Raw genomic sequence first — 16849 nt, 5'->3', positions numbered from 1 at the left:
CGACCAAGTCGCATCTTTTAAGCCAAACTTTTTGGATGCTTTTTTTTTTTTTTTTTGAGTGTTAAGGTGACATTTTAAAGATCATAGTATATTATTTACATTCTGCCCTTCTGGCAGTTGGAGGGAGACGTTTCAGATTTGTGTGGTTTTATTTTCCCACCATCAAACAGCAAACGCAGCGAGGCAAATAAATGCTTTTTAAAGAAGTGAGCTGACAGCGAGGGAGACGAGGCGACACCAGAGGACAGCCAGAGCTAACGATAAGGTCGAGCTAATGATACTGAAAATAAATCAAACAGGATCTCAGCCGACAGCGAAACACAGCTCGTCTCTGTGGCTGTCTGAAGAGAAAAGACGCCACCTGGCAGGTAAACAGGGCCGTGATTGGACGACGAGTGACTGTTTTATTTAATTGGCTTTGAAGTTAAACATCACAGTCATAAATTATTCTGCAGAGTCTGTTGTTAGAGGGTGAAGTCTATTTATACACCGATTTATTTTTCAAAGCAGGTATCACAAAGTGACACGAATATTAAACATGCAGAATAAGTGCAAAAAAATATACGACATAAAACATTAACTTAACGAACATTTACACAAACTACAACACGGCAGGAACTGACATCAGGAAACGGAAACTAAATTATCAAGTCCTCACACTTTCTGTACTGACAATGTGATTTAATATATTATATACTATATAACTATATATAATGTATTATATATGACAAACTTGTGACAGAGACGTCTGACAAGTTTCTTCAGTTTCCATTGATGATGATCATCTCAGTGTGTGTGTGCACACAGCGTTATACATACACATCAAAGGCACACACACACACACACACACACACACACACACACACAGTCAGCAGAATGCGTTTATTAATATTTGAAATGACGCCTGTTTATTTTAGACAATAGGGTGTGTGTGTGTGTGTGTGTGTGTGTGTGTGTGTGTGTGTGTGTGTGTGTGTGTGTGTGTGTGTGTGCGCGCGCTCCAGTCACTCCCCTTAACATAAATATCAGAATTAATATTTGGTTGCTAGGCAGCGGTATTGATCCACAGTTGCCCGCGGCGACAGGTGGTGTGTGATCGTTAAGTTGGTCTCTCTCTGGCTGATTGTGTTACAGTGACCCCCGTCACACACACACACACACACACACACACACACACACACACACGCTCTCCTTAAACGGATGAATTAATTGTTGATTGTTTGCCGCCAGTAATTAAAATCCACTTTGATTAAAATATGAATCAATTTGATCGAAATGAGTCCAATTAAAACCCGAGCCCGCCGCTTTTAATGGGACTAAAGAGAAGGTTCCCCTCTAAACACTGTTATTAGTACCCACATACTCCACCTGTTCACACTGCTGTGTGTGTGTGTGTGTGTGTGTGTGTGTGTGTGTGTGTGTGTGTGTGTGTGTGTGTGTCGGCAACATACTGGTCTCACAATCTAAAACCAGCAGGAAGCCGTCTGTGTCCAGATGAGCTCTTTACAGTCACTAGCTCGCAGTCACGCAGCATCGTTTACGTGCTAGAAGCTCTTTGTGGTTTTAAATGTGCGTTCGCTCGCTCTAACACGCTGTAGAGGAAGAGTTTCTCACTGCAGTCACACATTCTGCCTCCAATATGTCATGTAAGTTGAGTTTTATTATTCAAATAACTGTCAAATAAATATGGTGCTGTAACAAGTGTAATATTTGTCTTTTAAAGTGGAGACGTACAACTTTTATCAACAACACAAGGCAAAACCTGCGTTTATAGTGAAAGTAAAAGTCACACACGAACAGTATTTGAGCAAAAGTCTTAAAGTGTCAAAAGGGTGATTTAAAGTAAATTGAACAGATAAATTAACAAGTATCAGTGTGAGAAGATCAGAGTGACGTGGCTGGATATTAATGCAATATAGTGTATTCTGCATAGGTGCAGTATTGCAGGCGATGTGCTGGACCTTTGTGGTAAAGACGGAGCCGAGCCTGAAGCCGAAGCCTTCGATTTACCAGTTGATCTGTGGTTCAACCCTCGCCGGTGGTCACGAGCTGCGAGCGGTGACCGAAAGAATGAGATCAGGGATACAAACGGCTGAGCTGAGATTCCTCTGCAGGGCTGCTGGGTTCAGTCTCACAGTTCAGACATCCCTCACACTGAACGAGCCGGTTCAGGTGGTTTGGCCAACAGATTACGTTCCTCTGGAGGTGTTTTCAGGGTGGTAGGAGGCCTCGGGTTTGACCCGGAACTGACTCCAGAACGCCTCGGTATCCCCCGAGGAGGAGCTGGAAACACTGCAGAGAGATCACCTCACTCATCCTCCTCCAGCTGTAATCCATCCTCACATACCAAGCAGGAAACGGATGGATGTTAATGACACAAATGGAATGAAAGGGCAGTTTCTAAAGTGTCCCTGTCCTGTTGTTCTTGAAGTGGATGGTTTTTTTTTTGTTTTTGTTTCAAGCCACAAGGTCACATTAACATTGTCCACGCAGGACGATTACTGTGAGCCTGTTATCTGATGCTCATTTGTTGGAACAGACACCAGCTAATGGCCACATGGCCTTTACGCACACAACTGTCTGCTTTTGTTCTCGTCGAATTCAACTGATCTCCTTTGTTCTTTATTTAAGTATTTAAGTTTTGTATTGCTGTGGATACAGTCGGCACATCTGTTCTGCCAGGAAAAGGACCGACGTGGGTAGAAAACCACCAAGACAAGAGGCTGTTCTGACCCAATATTAGTGTCACTTCTGTAAACTGTTGTTATCTTCTCTGGTGTCACTCTTCGTTACTGATATTTGTGTCCATGTCACGTACATTTTTACAACTGACAACAGTTTTTGTGATGCTCTGGAGGAAAACGTTGAACTTCCTGTGAAACAACCATATTTTAGTTTGTAAATGAACCAACAGTCATGCAAAACTATGTGAATTTAACCCTGTGTTATAGTGAATATTAGTGACATAAATCACCTTCTTCCAAAACAATGGCTGCACCAGACCTTTGTCTTGTCTCGTGCCTGCAGTTTGGTTGAGCTTGATTTAATGCTGGATTTATTTCGTACCTATGACTTGCTCCAAGTCTACCATCACTACAGCGTGGACCACACAGACTGTGGTTTGGTCGGCTTCTTCTCTGGTGCTGATATCAGGGTTTGTGACGTGTAGTTTCCCCAGTAAACACACCGTCCTCTTCAGCTGCGTTGTACTGCTGGAGTGTTTCTGGGCTATTGAGAGCAGACAGGCTGGATGTATAAAAGGCAGCCAGCCGTCTCTGAAGACGCTGTCCTGTCCACTCTTGACATCCCAGAGACAAGACTGTCAGCTGAAGGAGTCGTTGTGTTTAAAGGGGAAAGTACGGCTGGCAAAATGTCGTGCAGCCATAAATCCAGGCAACAAACAACGTGGTTACGTTAAAGGAAAAGATTGTGGTTTGGGTTCAAATCAGCAGGTGACTTATGTAAAACATCTGTAACAGTGGCTAACACACCTGTCTTACTTTCCACTCAGGTCACATTACTCCCAGTTCCTGCTGGGTTGAACCTTGTGAGTACAGTCAGTACAAAAAACACTTATCTCCTCAGCATCAGCTGCTGAGGATCGCAGAAAAACAACCCTGTGTGAGCTCAGGTGGGATGTAATTTTGAGATAATCGGTGGGTTTTTAAAGTACATCATGAGTCTGATATTTGGGGAATTCTCTCAGGCAGTGAAGGAGCCTCTGAAGGAATGGGAAGAAATGATTCAGTCGTTATCTTCTCGCCCCCTTTTTACACATTTTTTAAACAGAAATCTATCACTAAAGCTCAAAGCGTTAGCATGGACCTCTTCTGAGCTGGTTGACTGAACCTGACCAGGCGTCAGCGGTGTAAATAACATCTTCTCAAATCGATCTGAGATCCTGATTTCTGACATCCTTCCCTCCTACAGGAAAGAAAGGTTAGAGGATTGATTTGTTTCTCTTTGGAAGCTGAGCTACACTGAAACTGAACTAGTCTCCCCGAACTTTACTGCGAAGATAAAAACCAAACACAAGCTGCAGTAGCTTTGAACGATCACTGACAGCACTTATAAATATGAACTTACCTGGTTTGAGTCTTATTACAGTCGGCTGATTCGGTGTCATTCGATGTCACAAGCTTAAGTTTTGGAGGGATTTTGTGTCAGAGTTAGGGAAACGTAGACGGACAGGTGGACACTGAAAGAGAGAGTCGACAGTCCGGGTGAGTTTCATAGTCCACAAACTGTCTTGATTGATTTAAAAATACGTCTTTTACACTTTTCTCTAAGCCGAAATCTTTCCGAAGCTTCACAGCAAAACAGCGTTGCAGCATTCTCCTAAATAACTGAAGTAGCTGGAGACTTGTTTGAATCGTAATGAAACAACCCCCAAAAAACTTCAAATGGCTCCATCAAGCTTTTCTGCTGTAATCTAAATCTCCCGAAGCCCCGAGATTACAACCTGATCTGAAGACTGTGCCTGTTAGCACTTTCATCTCAGCAGCCACGCTGATGATTTCGGGGTTTAAATAACGTCTTTTCTTTGCCGTGAAGCTCCAGAAATGTTTTGTAGACTTTCGTCCCTTTAAAGCATCTTTCAACTGATCTGAAAACCTAAAAAAAATCAAATTCACCCCTCGCACAGTATTCCGTGGACAGCACATTTAACCTCTGCGGCTCTCTGAAGAAGACAATAACCGTCAGCCGCTTCAGCTTGACTGATGTCGGCTGGCTGCTGCAGCTATTACGCTCTCACTTTCCGTCCCTCCCTCTCTCTCTATAACGCCGTCGGTGTCGCTCGCTCCATTTCCAGCTGACTGATGTTGAATGATCGCCGCTGACCATCGCTCTCTCCCTCTAATGTCTTTCTATCTGATAACTGAGGCAATAAAACTCAATCCAATTCCAGCGGCCATTACTGACATCACTCTCCCCTCTCTGTAGTTTACAGTGGCAGGTGCCGTTGACGGTCGCAGTGGGAAATGAGTCCAGTGTTGGTTCAGAGAGCCTCATCTGGATCAACAACAAGACAGGTACGGTCCTGAACTGAACGTCTCCATAACAGTTATTATTCCAATCATCCTGCTTCACGTGAGATAACGAGCCGTTACCTTTGGGAATATTTAGTTAGGTTAGCGGCGCAGATTACCTCCTGTTCACATATTAATTATCTCGTTATCTTGAGATGTGTGATTTGTGTTTGATGGAGTTAAAATTTTAAAAAAAAAAGTCTTGCTCACAGGGATTTTACTTTGATGAAAAGCTTTTCATTTTTTCAGGGTTTGTGGGCAGAGGGAATAATCCTCATTCTGTTTGTGTTGCTCTGGTGTTCACGGAGAACAAAACTCATCCTAGGTCTTCTGTTTTTAATCATTTTCTGGGGAATTAAACTATTTGGCTCAGTTTGTGAGGAATAAGACTTTTTAGTTCTGTTTTTGTGTTTCGGAGGATGGAACGCTTTCTCGGTCTGTTTTTGGGAAAATAAAGCAAGTTGTTTTAAGGAGAAAACTGCTCGCTTCGTCTGTTTTGGGGGAAAATACAGTTTATTCTGCTTCAGTTTTTGGAGACAGAAGCGTATTTTCTTCTTCTTCAGGATTTTTTGGGGGAAATAAAGTTAGATTTGCTCTGTGAGTTTGTTAGGTTTTTGAGTTTTTGCAGTTTGCTTTGGGTTTTTTTTTTGTTTTTTTAGAGTTTTTGCAGTTTGTATTGTTTTGCTTTTTTGGGAAATCCGAGTTTTGTGTCTGTTCATGGAGAATAAAACATCTGGTTGTTGTTAGACTTTAGGTTTTAGAGAAAAAACGTTCCAGTTCTGTGATGGAAGTTAAAACTCATTCTGATGTTTTGCTTTGGACTTTGGAGACTGAATATACTGGTTTGAATAAAGTTGTCTTTAAATCTGTTTTTGGAGAATACAACTCATTATGATTCTGTTTTTAAAGTTTAAAGCTGTTTTTTTTCTTCAGTTTTTGAAGAATGAAGCTAATTCTGGTTCTGGTTTTGGAGTTTTGAAGTCTGTCTGGGTCTGATTCGGGAAAATAAAGTTCTTTTTACCATTGGTGTCTGTTTTTGGAGGATAACGATGACACTAGATATGTACAAGGAGAATAAAACTCTTTTTTTGTTTTGTTTTTGAGGAATAAAGCTGGTTTGAGCTTTTGGTTCTAGTTTATGAGAAGAGAACTCTCTTGGGTCTTTTTTTGGAAAATAATTCACGATTTCTTTTTTGAAACTAAATTGTTCTAATTACCTTTTTTTTCAGTTTTTGGAGGAAGACTGCATATACTCAGGGGAAAAACACTCATCCTGTTTCTGTTCTGAGGAAGAAATCCTGCTCTGGTTGTGTGTGTTTACAGCTGTTGACAGGTGGTGGACCTGTTTTTGGTAGAACTCCAACTACTTGCAAAGTACATGGTGAAAGGTGGCAGTTTCTAAGTGCGAGACTTCAAGACAGTTTAGTTTCACCCAGTGGGAGAGAAGTTGAGAAAGTGGTCCAGACTTGTGTCAGCAGCTATTTTCCTCTCTTTCCTCACCTGGCCGTTATAAAAAGTCTGAAAGCTCCACCGAGATGTTCTGGTGAATCTGACAACCTGATTCAACCTGTGATGCTGCTGTAATCCACACAGTCTTTGCTGTCAGCGCGATGGGTGTAGAAGATCTCACGGTTTAAATTCAACTTTAGGTTTTACATTCTCGCCTGTATTTTGTCTAATAAATGTAACACCTGCCAAAGTTTTGACGTCTGTCAGGAACTTGTTTTTATCAAGCTTGAATTAATGAAGTGTAGAGTTCAGCTGTACAGAGTCTTTGTTCGCACCACTAACAGCCTTCTTATGGCTCAGATCTGATGAACAGGAGTGGACCCATCGTTCCACCTGGTGTGATGGATCTGGACCACATACCACCTTGTAGTCACCAGTACAGGATCCATTGCATCCACATGAGCCCTCCATATTTGCTTGACTTCTTAGGGTCTTATTTTTCTAATGTTGTTATTATTATTATTTCAGAGTCCCACATGATTGGTCAGATGGACGACAAAACCTGGTTGCTGGGCAACATCAACCAGACGGGCTACTTCCGGGTGAACTACGACCTCCAGAACTGGAAACTGCTGATCCAGCAGCTCCACAGAAACCATCAGGTATGTCCGTCTGTCTGCCTGTGAGCCAGGCTGTCTTTGTTTAAAGGGGAATTCCGGTGTTTTTAAACCCAGGCTCCATATTTACATGTTTTGTCGTCTAAATGGTTCATACTTACAGGAGGTTTTGGGTTTTGGAGTCGGTCCAGTAGACGGCATCTACGACTGTTAGAGGCACGTCGGCTAAAAGTGCCGGGTTTTGCCACCGACATGAGGAAGTTATTCTAAGTGTCATTACAGCAATGACTCTTATAAAGGTAGACCCATTTCTAAAATAATAACAACACAAGTCTCGCGGACGACGGTGGAAACGTGAGTCGAGTACGTCGACGAACCGCCAGCAAGACTTTAAATTTCAGAGCGAGACTCTCTCCTTGAAAAAGACTTCAGGCGCTTCAGGATCTTTCTCTTCGGATTAACAAACACGAGCTCTTCTGGCGGACGTAACTTTGACGGTTGCAGTTGCCCCAAAGGATCACAATGAAGTCGCTGCAGCTGGAGGATCCCAAAACGTCTGAATCATTTACACACCCAGACATGTAGAAGCAAGGCCCGGGTTTAAAAATACCAGAGTTCCCACTTCAACTCTCTCTTTGCTTTCGGTTTTGTCCAACTCACACTCTCTGTTCTCTCTCAGATCATCTCCGTTGGAAACAGGGCGGGACTTATCGACGATGCCTTCAACCTGGCCAGGTGAGTCTCACTTTAACCACAAAACATACATACTAGTTCAGTCGGCTTTAAAATCCCCTCAGCTCTCCTGGTAACATATTTCTGTAGACAGATGTAAGATTTTGGTTTGCATTTCTAGTTTAGTCGGTGTGGAGACCTGAAATATGATCTTTGAACCTGTTTCATTTCATTTTTATCAGCTTTGTCACGTCACCATGATGGCAACAGTCACGACTAGATGCATTATATTTCACGTCCCATTCTTGTGAACGCAATATCTAAAGTACTCTCCTAGGAAATGTCTTCAGATATGATGCAAATGTTCACTTGGACTCAACGTTGAACTGATTTGAGTTTGGAGTCCAAATGTCAAAGTTTGAGGTCACTGGCACCTCATGGCGCCCTGTTCTCGTTAGCACCATATATCAAGAATGCATTATGGGAATTTCCTCCAGAATATGGACAATTGACATGATAATTACATTTGAATTTGGCTTAAAACTGCCTGATAGGATGAATTGATGAGGTTATGACATTTGATGCCAAAAAGGTCAGAGGTTAACTTCACTTCAACGCCACAGCAACAGGACCGGTGTGCTGAGTGCATCTGTAAGTCTAGTTAACATTTCCCTTCTCTGTTTATAGAGATTAGTCGTCTCTCAACTTCAAACTCTAATTTCATGTCTCAAGTTGCTAATCTGACTGTAAACACACGGAGGAGGAAGCGTTGGATACACCGTCAGCCCAGAAACGTTGGCCTTTACCCCCAGAAGCTGAATCATCATCAGACGAAAGTTAATCCCTTCCAAGATTGATTAAAAAAAGAAAAGCCTGGTTCAGAGACTGATCGCTCTGTCTTCAGAAACACACAGAGTGGAGCGAACGCTGTATTATAACCGACGACTGTGGTGGACAGAACAATCCGTTTCCTGTTCAGACAGCCTCATCTGTCTCTGAGCCTTCTGAGACATGTGGACACACAGAGGGAGACTCCAGCCGGGCTGATCTATTGTTTCTGTCTCTTTCTGTTGGTTTTTAATTGCTTCACTTTGAGGCGTCTCTCTTTGTTGAAGAGGACGGATGATGTGTCTGCCTCGCTCAGATACGTCTGTTTTGACGGATCGGGGTTTTCTGAACGGACAGATGCATTTCAGAGTTGTCGTCGTTTGTTCGGCTGACAGAAGCGAGGAGATGCTTTTGAGCCTTGAGACCTTTTGGATCCTCATACACAGATTTACACTCACACACGAGTCGTCTGGATGGAGCTGATTCGCTCGCATCCACAACCTCGTCGGCTGCGGGATTAACACTCTCGCTTTTCTTTGCTTCTCTCTTTGCATATTCAACCCTCAGTCACGCGGCCTCGCTTTGTGTGGAGGATGAAAAACGACACAGGAGATAACAGACGCCATTATAAATGTGATTTTACAGCACTTTTACACCTGGAAATGTATCCGAGTCGGCCATTGTTGTGTGACATCTGACTTGAGTGGCGTTTCTTTGTACTTTTTTTTTCCCGTAAGACGTCGGAAATTTTCCAGCCCGACTTGTCTTGAAACGCTGCATTAGGAAACACGGGCTGCCACTCGTATTCACCGGAGGATGATTGACGTTTCTTGTAATGTTAACTGACGCTTATAAAGTCAAATTGTCAGCCTCCTGGTGAGTTTAAACACCAGCCATACAGATGCAGAGTGTGTGTGTGTGTGTGTGTGTGTGTGTGTGTGTGTGTGTGAGTGCACCAGTAAATGAGGGAGTTTCATGTGGCTCACGTATTGAAGCAGACACAAATAACCATCAAACACTCAGCGGATCAACTTGTGATGTTTGGGGAGATTTCAGTTTCCTCCTCCTGCTTTTTTCTGCATTTCTTCCCGTCATCACATCCGTTCAGACACACGAGTCGCTGCAGCAGGATCACTCTTGTTTTTGTTGCGAGACGATCGAGCTTCAAATGCCACCATTATTTTTTTAATCCGTCTGATTTGTCTTTTCTTTTTAAGTTCTTACTGTCAGTGAAGTGACATTTAGCTCCCGGTGAGGCGGTCGGGCCGACTCGCAGTGATTTAGATTTCACCAGTGGGAACGACACTTTGACAAGTTAAAATGTCATCTTGACTGGCTGTAATCTTGAAGGTCTTGTTTGTGAGGAAGATGATTTTTTGACTCTCATTCTCAAATCGTCAGTTACTGACGCTTTGGGATTGTAGGTCGAGTCGGCATCCAGAGAAAACAACAACATTTACTGGAGTTTCCACGAGTTGGGGACGTTAAAAGAATATTTAAATGTTCTGAAAACGAGGAAATGGATGATGAAAAACAAAGATTTGTGAATGATCTGTAGAGGAGAGATTAGCTGGAGTACAGAAGTGTGTATACATGTCGACTCTTCTGCATGTTGTAAACAGTACAAGCAGCACAAAGACATGAAGAATAATTACTGACCACATGTGGACACTGTGGATGGATTATGTACATTTCCTGTGTGTGTTTGCTGACACACATGTGTGTTTAATGTACATAATCCATAAGCTGTTGGGTTGAGAAGGGTTTTTCATCTGGAGACTCTCAGACATAAATCATGTCGCTGCGTTCGCTCCTCTTATTGAAAACAAGCCACAGTAACGGACAGAATCCATGTGAATCAGACCGAGTTGACAATAGTTTCTGTTCCTGGAGCTTTTCTGCTGCCAGGATCACACCGCCGCCTGCAGAGGAAGTGACAGAAGCACCTCTGAATCTGCGAGATGACCGTCCTCGCCGCTGCACTCAGAGCCGAATACCTGCGTGGAAAAGAAAGAAAAAAGAAAGGGGGGGAATTCAAAAGCAACCAGAGCCGGATGGAAACTGTGATGATGAACGAGCGACCGGCGAGGCTGAGAGAGAGAGAGAGAGAGAGAGAGAGAGGGAGGGAGTCGTTTCTCATCGTGATGTTTTCAGCCCGAAGCTTTTTTGAGCGCTGTGACCAAAATCTACTCCGACACAAACCCTACAGCTCAATCTACCCCCTCCTCTCTCCTCCTTTCTTCTCTGTCTGCCTCTCTCAGCCATCTGTCTGCTGTCATGTTGAATGAGCAACAGCTAGACGGCTCGATGGCGTCCTCCTTTTTTTTTTTTTTTTCATTCGTGTGTGTTTTCACGGTTGTGTTCGAGGACTCGTGTGTGTTGATGAGTTGGGCGCTCGGCAGGAGGTTTGCGTCAGGACAGGAGAAAAGACACACGAGTGCAGATCCGTTGATATTCGCTCTGACAGCCTGTATCTGTCGCTATGGAAACGCCGAACATCACAACGCCACATCAGAAGACGCGACGGCGAGGCGTTACGGTTCTGATGTGGCTGTCGTCTGGGTTTTGTAGGCCTCAGAGTCATTCAGAGAGTTTGTTTTGTTTTTTCTAACGAGGTCAAAGCTTCACTTTTAACATTTTCTTTATGACCAAAGTGAGAGAAAGTCCCTGTTGGCTGAGCGTTGTGTGGATTCTTCTCATGCTCACACAAACGACATTTCACTCAGTGCTGTCGGGGCGGCGCTGTGAAGAGTGACGCTTGATGTGGCTGCTACCAAAGGACGTCGTATTAAACCTCGATCTCACAGTGTTGGAGGTGGAGCTCCGTTCAGTCCCATGAAAGCTGCTCGGCGGCGTTTTGAAGCTTCCCTTGGCCCGAGCCGGCTAACATCCGGTTTAGCGCTCTGCTAACTTGAATGAGGATAAAATGATCTAATCGTGCTGCTTGTTGGACTGAATGGCTCATATGGCTCTTTCACAATGTAAGCTTGTGGGAAAAAGTAGTTTGTTCGCCTGTTAATCCAAAACAGGAATCCAACGTGCTGTAAGCGTTTCTGCTGTGAAGCTGGGCATCATGGGTGAATCTCAGCAGGTACAATGTTTTTAAATTCCCCTCCTAGTGTTTCCTCATGTGAGCACCAGTTGCTCCAGCATCACCTGGAGATGGTGACCATGGGAAATGATGTCACTTCCTGTGTGGTTGTGTAAAAAGCAGATGTGCGTCCTTGGTGCTGCAGAATGACCTGATCTCATGTGGGACGAACGAATCATCCGCCAGCGATCACGTGTTCACATGAAAAGATGTTTTATCCTCTGCTGGGTCCACAGAGACTCTCTCAACACAAAGACTTTCTGCAGGGAAACGCCTCCCGAGCTCCAGGACAGAAGTGACAGAACACGCCGACGTTATTTCAGCGTTTTGCTGTGATTATGATCGTTGATTTCACTTCTGCAGATCTTTAATCTCTGAATTTATCTGAGAAACGCTGATTCTGCTCACACGGCGACCAGCTGAAGCTTGAGTAATTCATGGGGCGCTAAACGCTTATTGGTGGTGGCAGGACTGTGTGTGTGTGTGTGTGTGTGTGTGTGTGTGTGTGTGTGTGTGTGTGTGTGTGTGTGTGTGTGTGAAGCTAGTTTAGCAGTAATAAATGGCTGTGTCTCTGTGAGTGTGTGCTTAAACTGTGATGGATGTCGCCTCTCCTTCTGTGTGTGTGTGTGTGTGTGTGTGTGTGTGTGTGTGTGTGTGTGTGTGTGTGTGTGTGTGTGTGTGCGTGTGTGTGTGTGTGTGACCACTGCAGTCCCTCGTTAGCTCTCCACTGAGCCTTGCTAATGGCTAATGGACAAACAATTAACTGGCCCTTAACGAAGTTAACAAGTTAATGAGCTCGTTAAGACCAGGGAGAGAGACACACACACACACACACACACACACACACACACTCTCTCTCTCACGTCACACACACACACACACACACACACAGACTGTAAATGAGAGGGAAAATTGAAAATCTATAATGTCTTCACTTCTCTGTGATCTGAACAACCTGACTAACAGTTTAAAGCTCTGCCTCGTCCTGCGGAGCTTTACTGAGGCTGTGAAGTTCGTCCAGAGGTCGAGCGGTTTATCCTCTGAGGAGCAGGAGACTTTACCTGTCTGACATTTAGAGAACTGCCCAAACCCACAGTGCTTACATCAACCTTCAAATATTTGTTACGAGAATCCAGACCTCTGGTGTTTCTGTGTTTTAAGTTCTGATCCAGTTTGTTTCCTCCAGTACAGTAACAGAGTTCAGGCTCTGACATGACATGGACTCAGAGTATCAGAGTAAAAAGTCTCCCTCTGAAGGACATTTGTGCTCAAAGCTAACTGAAGCTCACGTCATATTAATAGAATTCAAAGACTATTAAAGTTAAAGGTAGAATCAGTAGGATTTTTGTCCCAGCTGTTCCTGAACGCACCACAAAGACAGTTGATTGTTGAGTCTCATTCCCAGGACGTCAAATAGACACATGTTGGGTTGGTAAAGTGTCCCGAGCAGCAACAAAGAGAGAAAATCAGAAACTCTCTGCAGATACGAGACACTAACACATTCCAGCCTCCCTCTCTGTCTGTTTACGGCTTCTTACAGCTTTTACAATCAGTCCTGTGATGTTGGGAAATAAAAATAATCCATAATTCACCCCAAATGCATCAAACTAAAGCCTGTGAAACTGCTCTGCAGCTAGCAGTGTCCCCATCGTCATGCTTAGCTAAGCTAACTGGCTGCTAACTGCTTGTCAGCGTCGCTCCCAGCAGCTTTTTCAGGGTAACAAGCTCGACCTTTATCTAAATTAACTGGTAGTGAGCTATAAACTCACTTTCAGTAGTGACTGGGATGTATAGTCATCATATAATCTCCTCTGGGCTCATTAGCAGTCCGTCTGCAGCCGCAACAAATTGGTTGAAACGTTGCTGAATCTCAGCTGTGCAGCTCTCACGTCACAGACTTTATTTTCAAAATGCTTTAAGTGGTTCGTCTCTTATAACGTCTCCGCTGTAGCTTCATCTGTAATGTTCAGCGGCAACAACCGCCTCATCCTGTTCCCTCACAGATTTAGTATTCAGGGCCTGAGAGATTTTGTCTTTTATACAAATGAACAAGTGGCTGTGGAAAAAAAAAAAGAAAGACGCTGTATAAAAGACAATTTTCATACAAAAGGATTGAAAACAAAGAGTTCCAGGATGTTTCTTAATGTTGTTGCCTCTCGATATCTTTTGAGGAAATGAGAAAATATGCGGAGGACGGCGGCGGAACGGAATGAAAAGGCTGAGAGAAAAATATCTCCGCTGAACGACACGGAGACAAAAGAAAACACTTGTCGTTTCCTTGACGACAGGTGCCACGATGTGCGTCCTCGTGTTGAAGTGGAAAACACTGATGCACAAATAAAAAAAGAAACAAAAAAAAGGCAAACGGATCGATGGTCACCACTTTCTCTCGCTCTGCCGTCCTGTTTAGCCCCGCCGCTCGTTTGAAGCGTGTAAACAGGAAGTCTCAGCAAGCTCAGTGGATTATGGTAATGCTTCAGAGGGCCCAGGTGCATGATGGGAATGGAGATGAGCGTGTGGAGGCTGGTCGAGGTGGATATTGAGGCAGATTATGGAAATATGAAGGTCTGGAATTTAGAGTTTCCTCGGCTGTGCGAAGACTTAGAGAGTCTTATCTTAAACAGATTAACTCTCTCTCTCTCTCTCTCGCTCGCCCATTCTGTCCGTCCCTGTAAATTAAAAAACAATCCGAAAGACATTTTTCAGTACCAGAACATCCGATCTCTTCACCTCCTCTGTGCGTCCGTCGCTCACATTGACGGACAGCTCTCAGTAAAGGTCAACGTCGGGCCAGTCGGACATTTTCTCCTGATTTACTCTCATCGGTCACTTCGCTCTTCAATCAATAATCAGAATAAAACCAATAAAACTAACATCACCCCTGCAAGTTCGCTTTCTGTCCTCGACTGGCCGCCGCATTCATATTCATGAGGTGGTGGGTGGGGCTGAAGGTCGATGCAGGCGGCAGGTGAGCGCCTTCCAACACCCCCAAAAACATCATTAATGTTAATGAATGCACAAAGGAAGCTCGTTAATATTCATGAAGCGGTGGCTGTAACCCGGGCAGCTAAATAGCTCCGATGGCATTTACAGGCCAAGTTTTTTTTTTGTTTTTTTTTATGTGTGTTCACACTGTAGTCACACACACACACACACACACACACACCTGGGAGACCTGAGGGTTAAAGAGCAAGTGTGCGTCAGGATCTGGCCTCAAATTGAATTCTTGTACCTGAACTCACCTCTGCGTGTCCCGGACTGTGTTTTATTTAAAAAGTTTTAGAGCTCGGAGAAAGAAAAGCCGACATAAAATATGTATGTACGGGAGGCCATGTGGGCCAAAAGTGCACTGCAGTTAACTGTTTTGGCGTGCTATGAAAAAAAGATTTAAGAAGGGGGAAAAGACCAGAACATAACAACGCAACACATGTGCCAATCCAGGGAGTGAGTCTGATTTTTATTTGAGTAATTTCTGGGAATTTGGACCACAGAAGAAACAGAAACCAGTTTGAAGTTTCCTGGAGATGTAACCCTGATCATCATTAAATAATGGTGGGGTCATTTCAACATTTTTCTGGATAATTGTGATAATTTGTGGGGAAGTTACTGGGTAATTACCACCTTCTCACCATGAAATTAACAGATCTGGAAAATGAAGTTTTATTGTGTGTTGTTGCCATTTGAAACACAACTTTGTAGCAATAAACATGATTTATCACACAGAAGAACTTGAATTTATAAGCAATTTAAAGCGACATGACGGCTTCAAATTGAATTAATTGTATTTGTATGGAAGGCCAAATGGGTCAAAAATGCATTTCTGTTTTACATGAGGCTACAAGTTTTTGAAAAAGAGGACAAAACATGGCCATTAAGTCTGTGACATGCTTCCAAAAGTTAACCGTCCTCTTTTCTTCCCCACTTCTCTCTCTCCTTCAGGGCCGGGTACCTCCCACAAGGTGTTCCCTTGCAGCTGATTGGCTATCTGCCGGAGGAGACGTCCTTCCTGCCGTGGCACTCCGCCAGCCGAGCGCTCTACCAGCTGGACAAACTGTTGGACCGCACAGACGAATACAGCCTGTTCAGTGTAAACACCCAATCAATCAATTACCATTTCAGTCAATCAGTCAGTCAGTCAGTCAGTCAGTCAGTCAGTAACAGCTCCATGTTAGCAGAGTAAACTGTCTCTTCGGCGCTGACAGCTGGCTGTCTGTTAATTAACACTTAACGGTGTGTGTGTGTGTGTGTGTGTGTGTGTGTGTGTATCCAGGACTATGTGCTGAAGCAGGTTGCATCGCGGTACCATCAGATGGGTTGGCCAACGAACGTCAATGGAAATGAGGGAAATGTCCTGCAGGCGTCCTACCAGACTGAGTATGTGACACACTCCTCCTAATATCATCATGCTAATAACATGGACGGCCCTTTTTTTGAATTACAGAAACATGATGTGAAGTGCGAAGTGGCAGCTCTGGGCTGCACAGACGGTCTGAGCATCTCCAGGCACAGCTGCTAATGTGGCTCACGTATGAGAGCCAAAAACTGAAAGTTAGCAGAGATTTACTGAGTGACATGTTGTGTTTTGGTTTTGTGTAGTTTCTCATGTTGCCAAGGTTAACTGATGGCCCATGGGGTTTGCTTGGCAGCCATCTTGAGCTGATGTCCACTAGAGTCACGAGTCACGGGTTAGTTTTTGGCACAAAAACCACCTGGTTAGGGTTAGAAAGACATCCTGGTTTGACTTAAAATACCTGTTTTAGTCGCCAGGATCATGGACGGAGATGGTCCGACTTCCCGTGAGAAATGGGTTAGAACTTGACTTTTGCTTCATATACCTCACACTTGGATGTATCTTGGGATTGCAGAAACATTGAGTGACATTATATCCTGGAGATGAACACATCGCTGACAACTGGAAACCTCACGATGAGAATATGAAGTTGTCCACAGTCGAAGTGGTTGTTGGTCCACAGATAAACAAACTTGATCTAGACGATAGAAGTTTCTCCTTCACTTCCATTCTCTTCTAAACTTAAATAAATCATGCTCCTTTCACACCGGGCAGTAAACCCACTAACACCCACCACCATCTGGCTTCTGTCCTGAACACTCAGGTGTACCAGGTGAGGTGAAATGTCTCATTCCTCTGCTACTTCTATAAT

The 16849-nt window shown here is 43.9% G+C and overlaps 1 protein-coding gene across 2 annotated transcripts in view; it reads left to right on the top strand.

Annotated features, from left to right (window-relative positions):
• trhde.2 (thyrotropin releasing hormone degrading enzyme, tandem duplicate 2) overlaps nt 1-16849 on the top strand; it is a 180046-nt gene that overhangs the window by 119568 nt on the left and 43629 nt on the right. For both annotated transcript variants that reach the window (XM_037121441.1, XM_037121443.1), the window contains exons 11-15: nt 4945-5033; nt 7008-7141; nt 7776-7831; nt 15627-15774; nt 15958-16061. In XM_037121441.1, the coding sequence (XP_036977336.1) occupies nt 4945-5033; nt 7008-7141; nt 7776-7831; nt 15627-15774; nt 15958-16061 (531 nt within the window). The remainder of the gene's footprint in view (nt 1-4944; nt 5034-7007; nt 7142-7775; nt 7832-15626; nt 15775-15957; nt 16062-16849) is intronic.

This window comes from Acanthopagrus latus, chromosome 14 (genome assembly GCF_904848185.1).
Source record: "Acanthopagrus latus isolate v.2019 chromosome 14, fAcaLat1.1, whole genome shotgun sequence".
In the NCBI taxonomy this organism is placed as follows: domain Eukaryota; kingdom Metazoa; phylum Chordata; class Actinopteri; order Spariformes; family Sparidae; genus Acanthopagrus; species Acanthopagrus latus.
The sequence above is the reverse complement of the archived record's forward strand: the minus strand, read 5'-3'. Positions and strand labels throughout refer to the sequence as shown.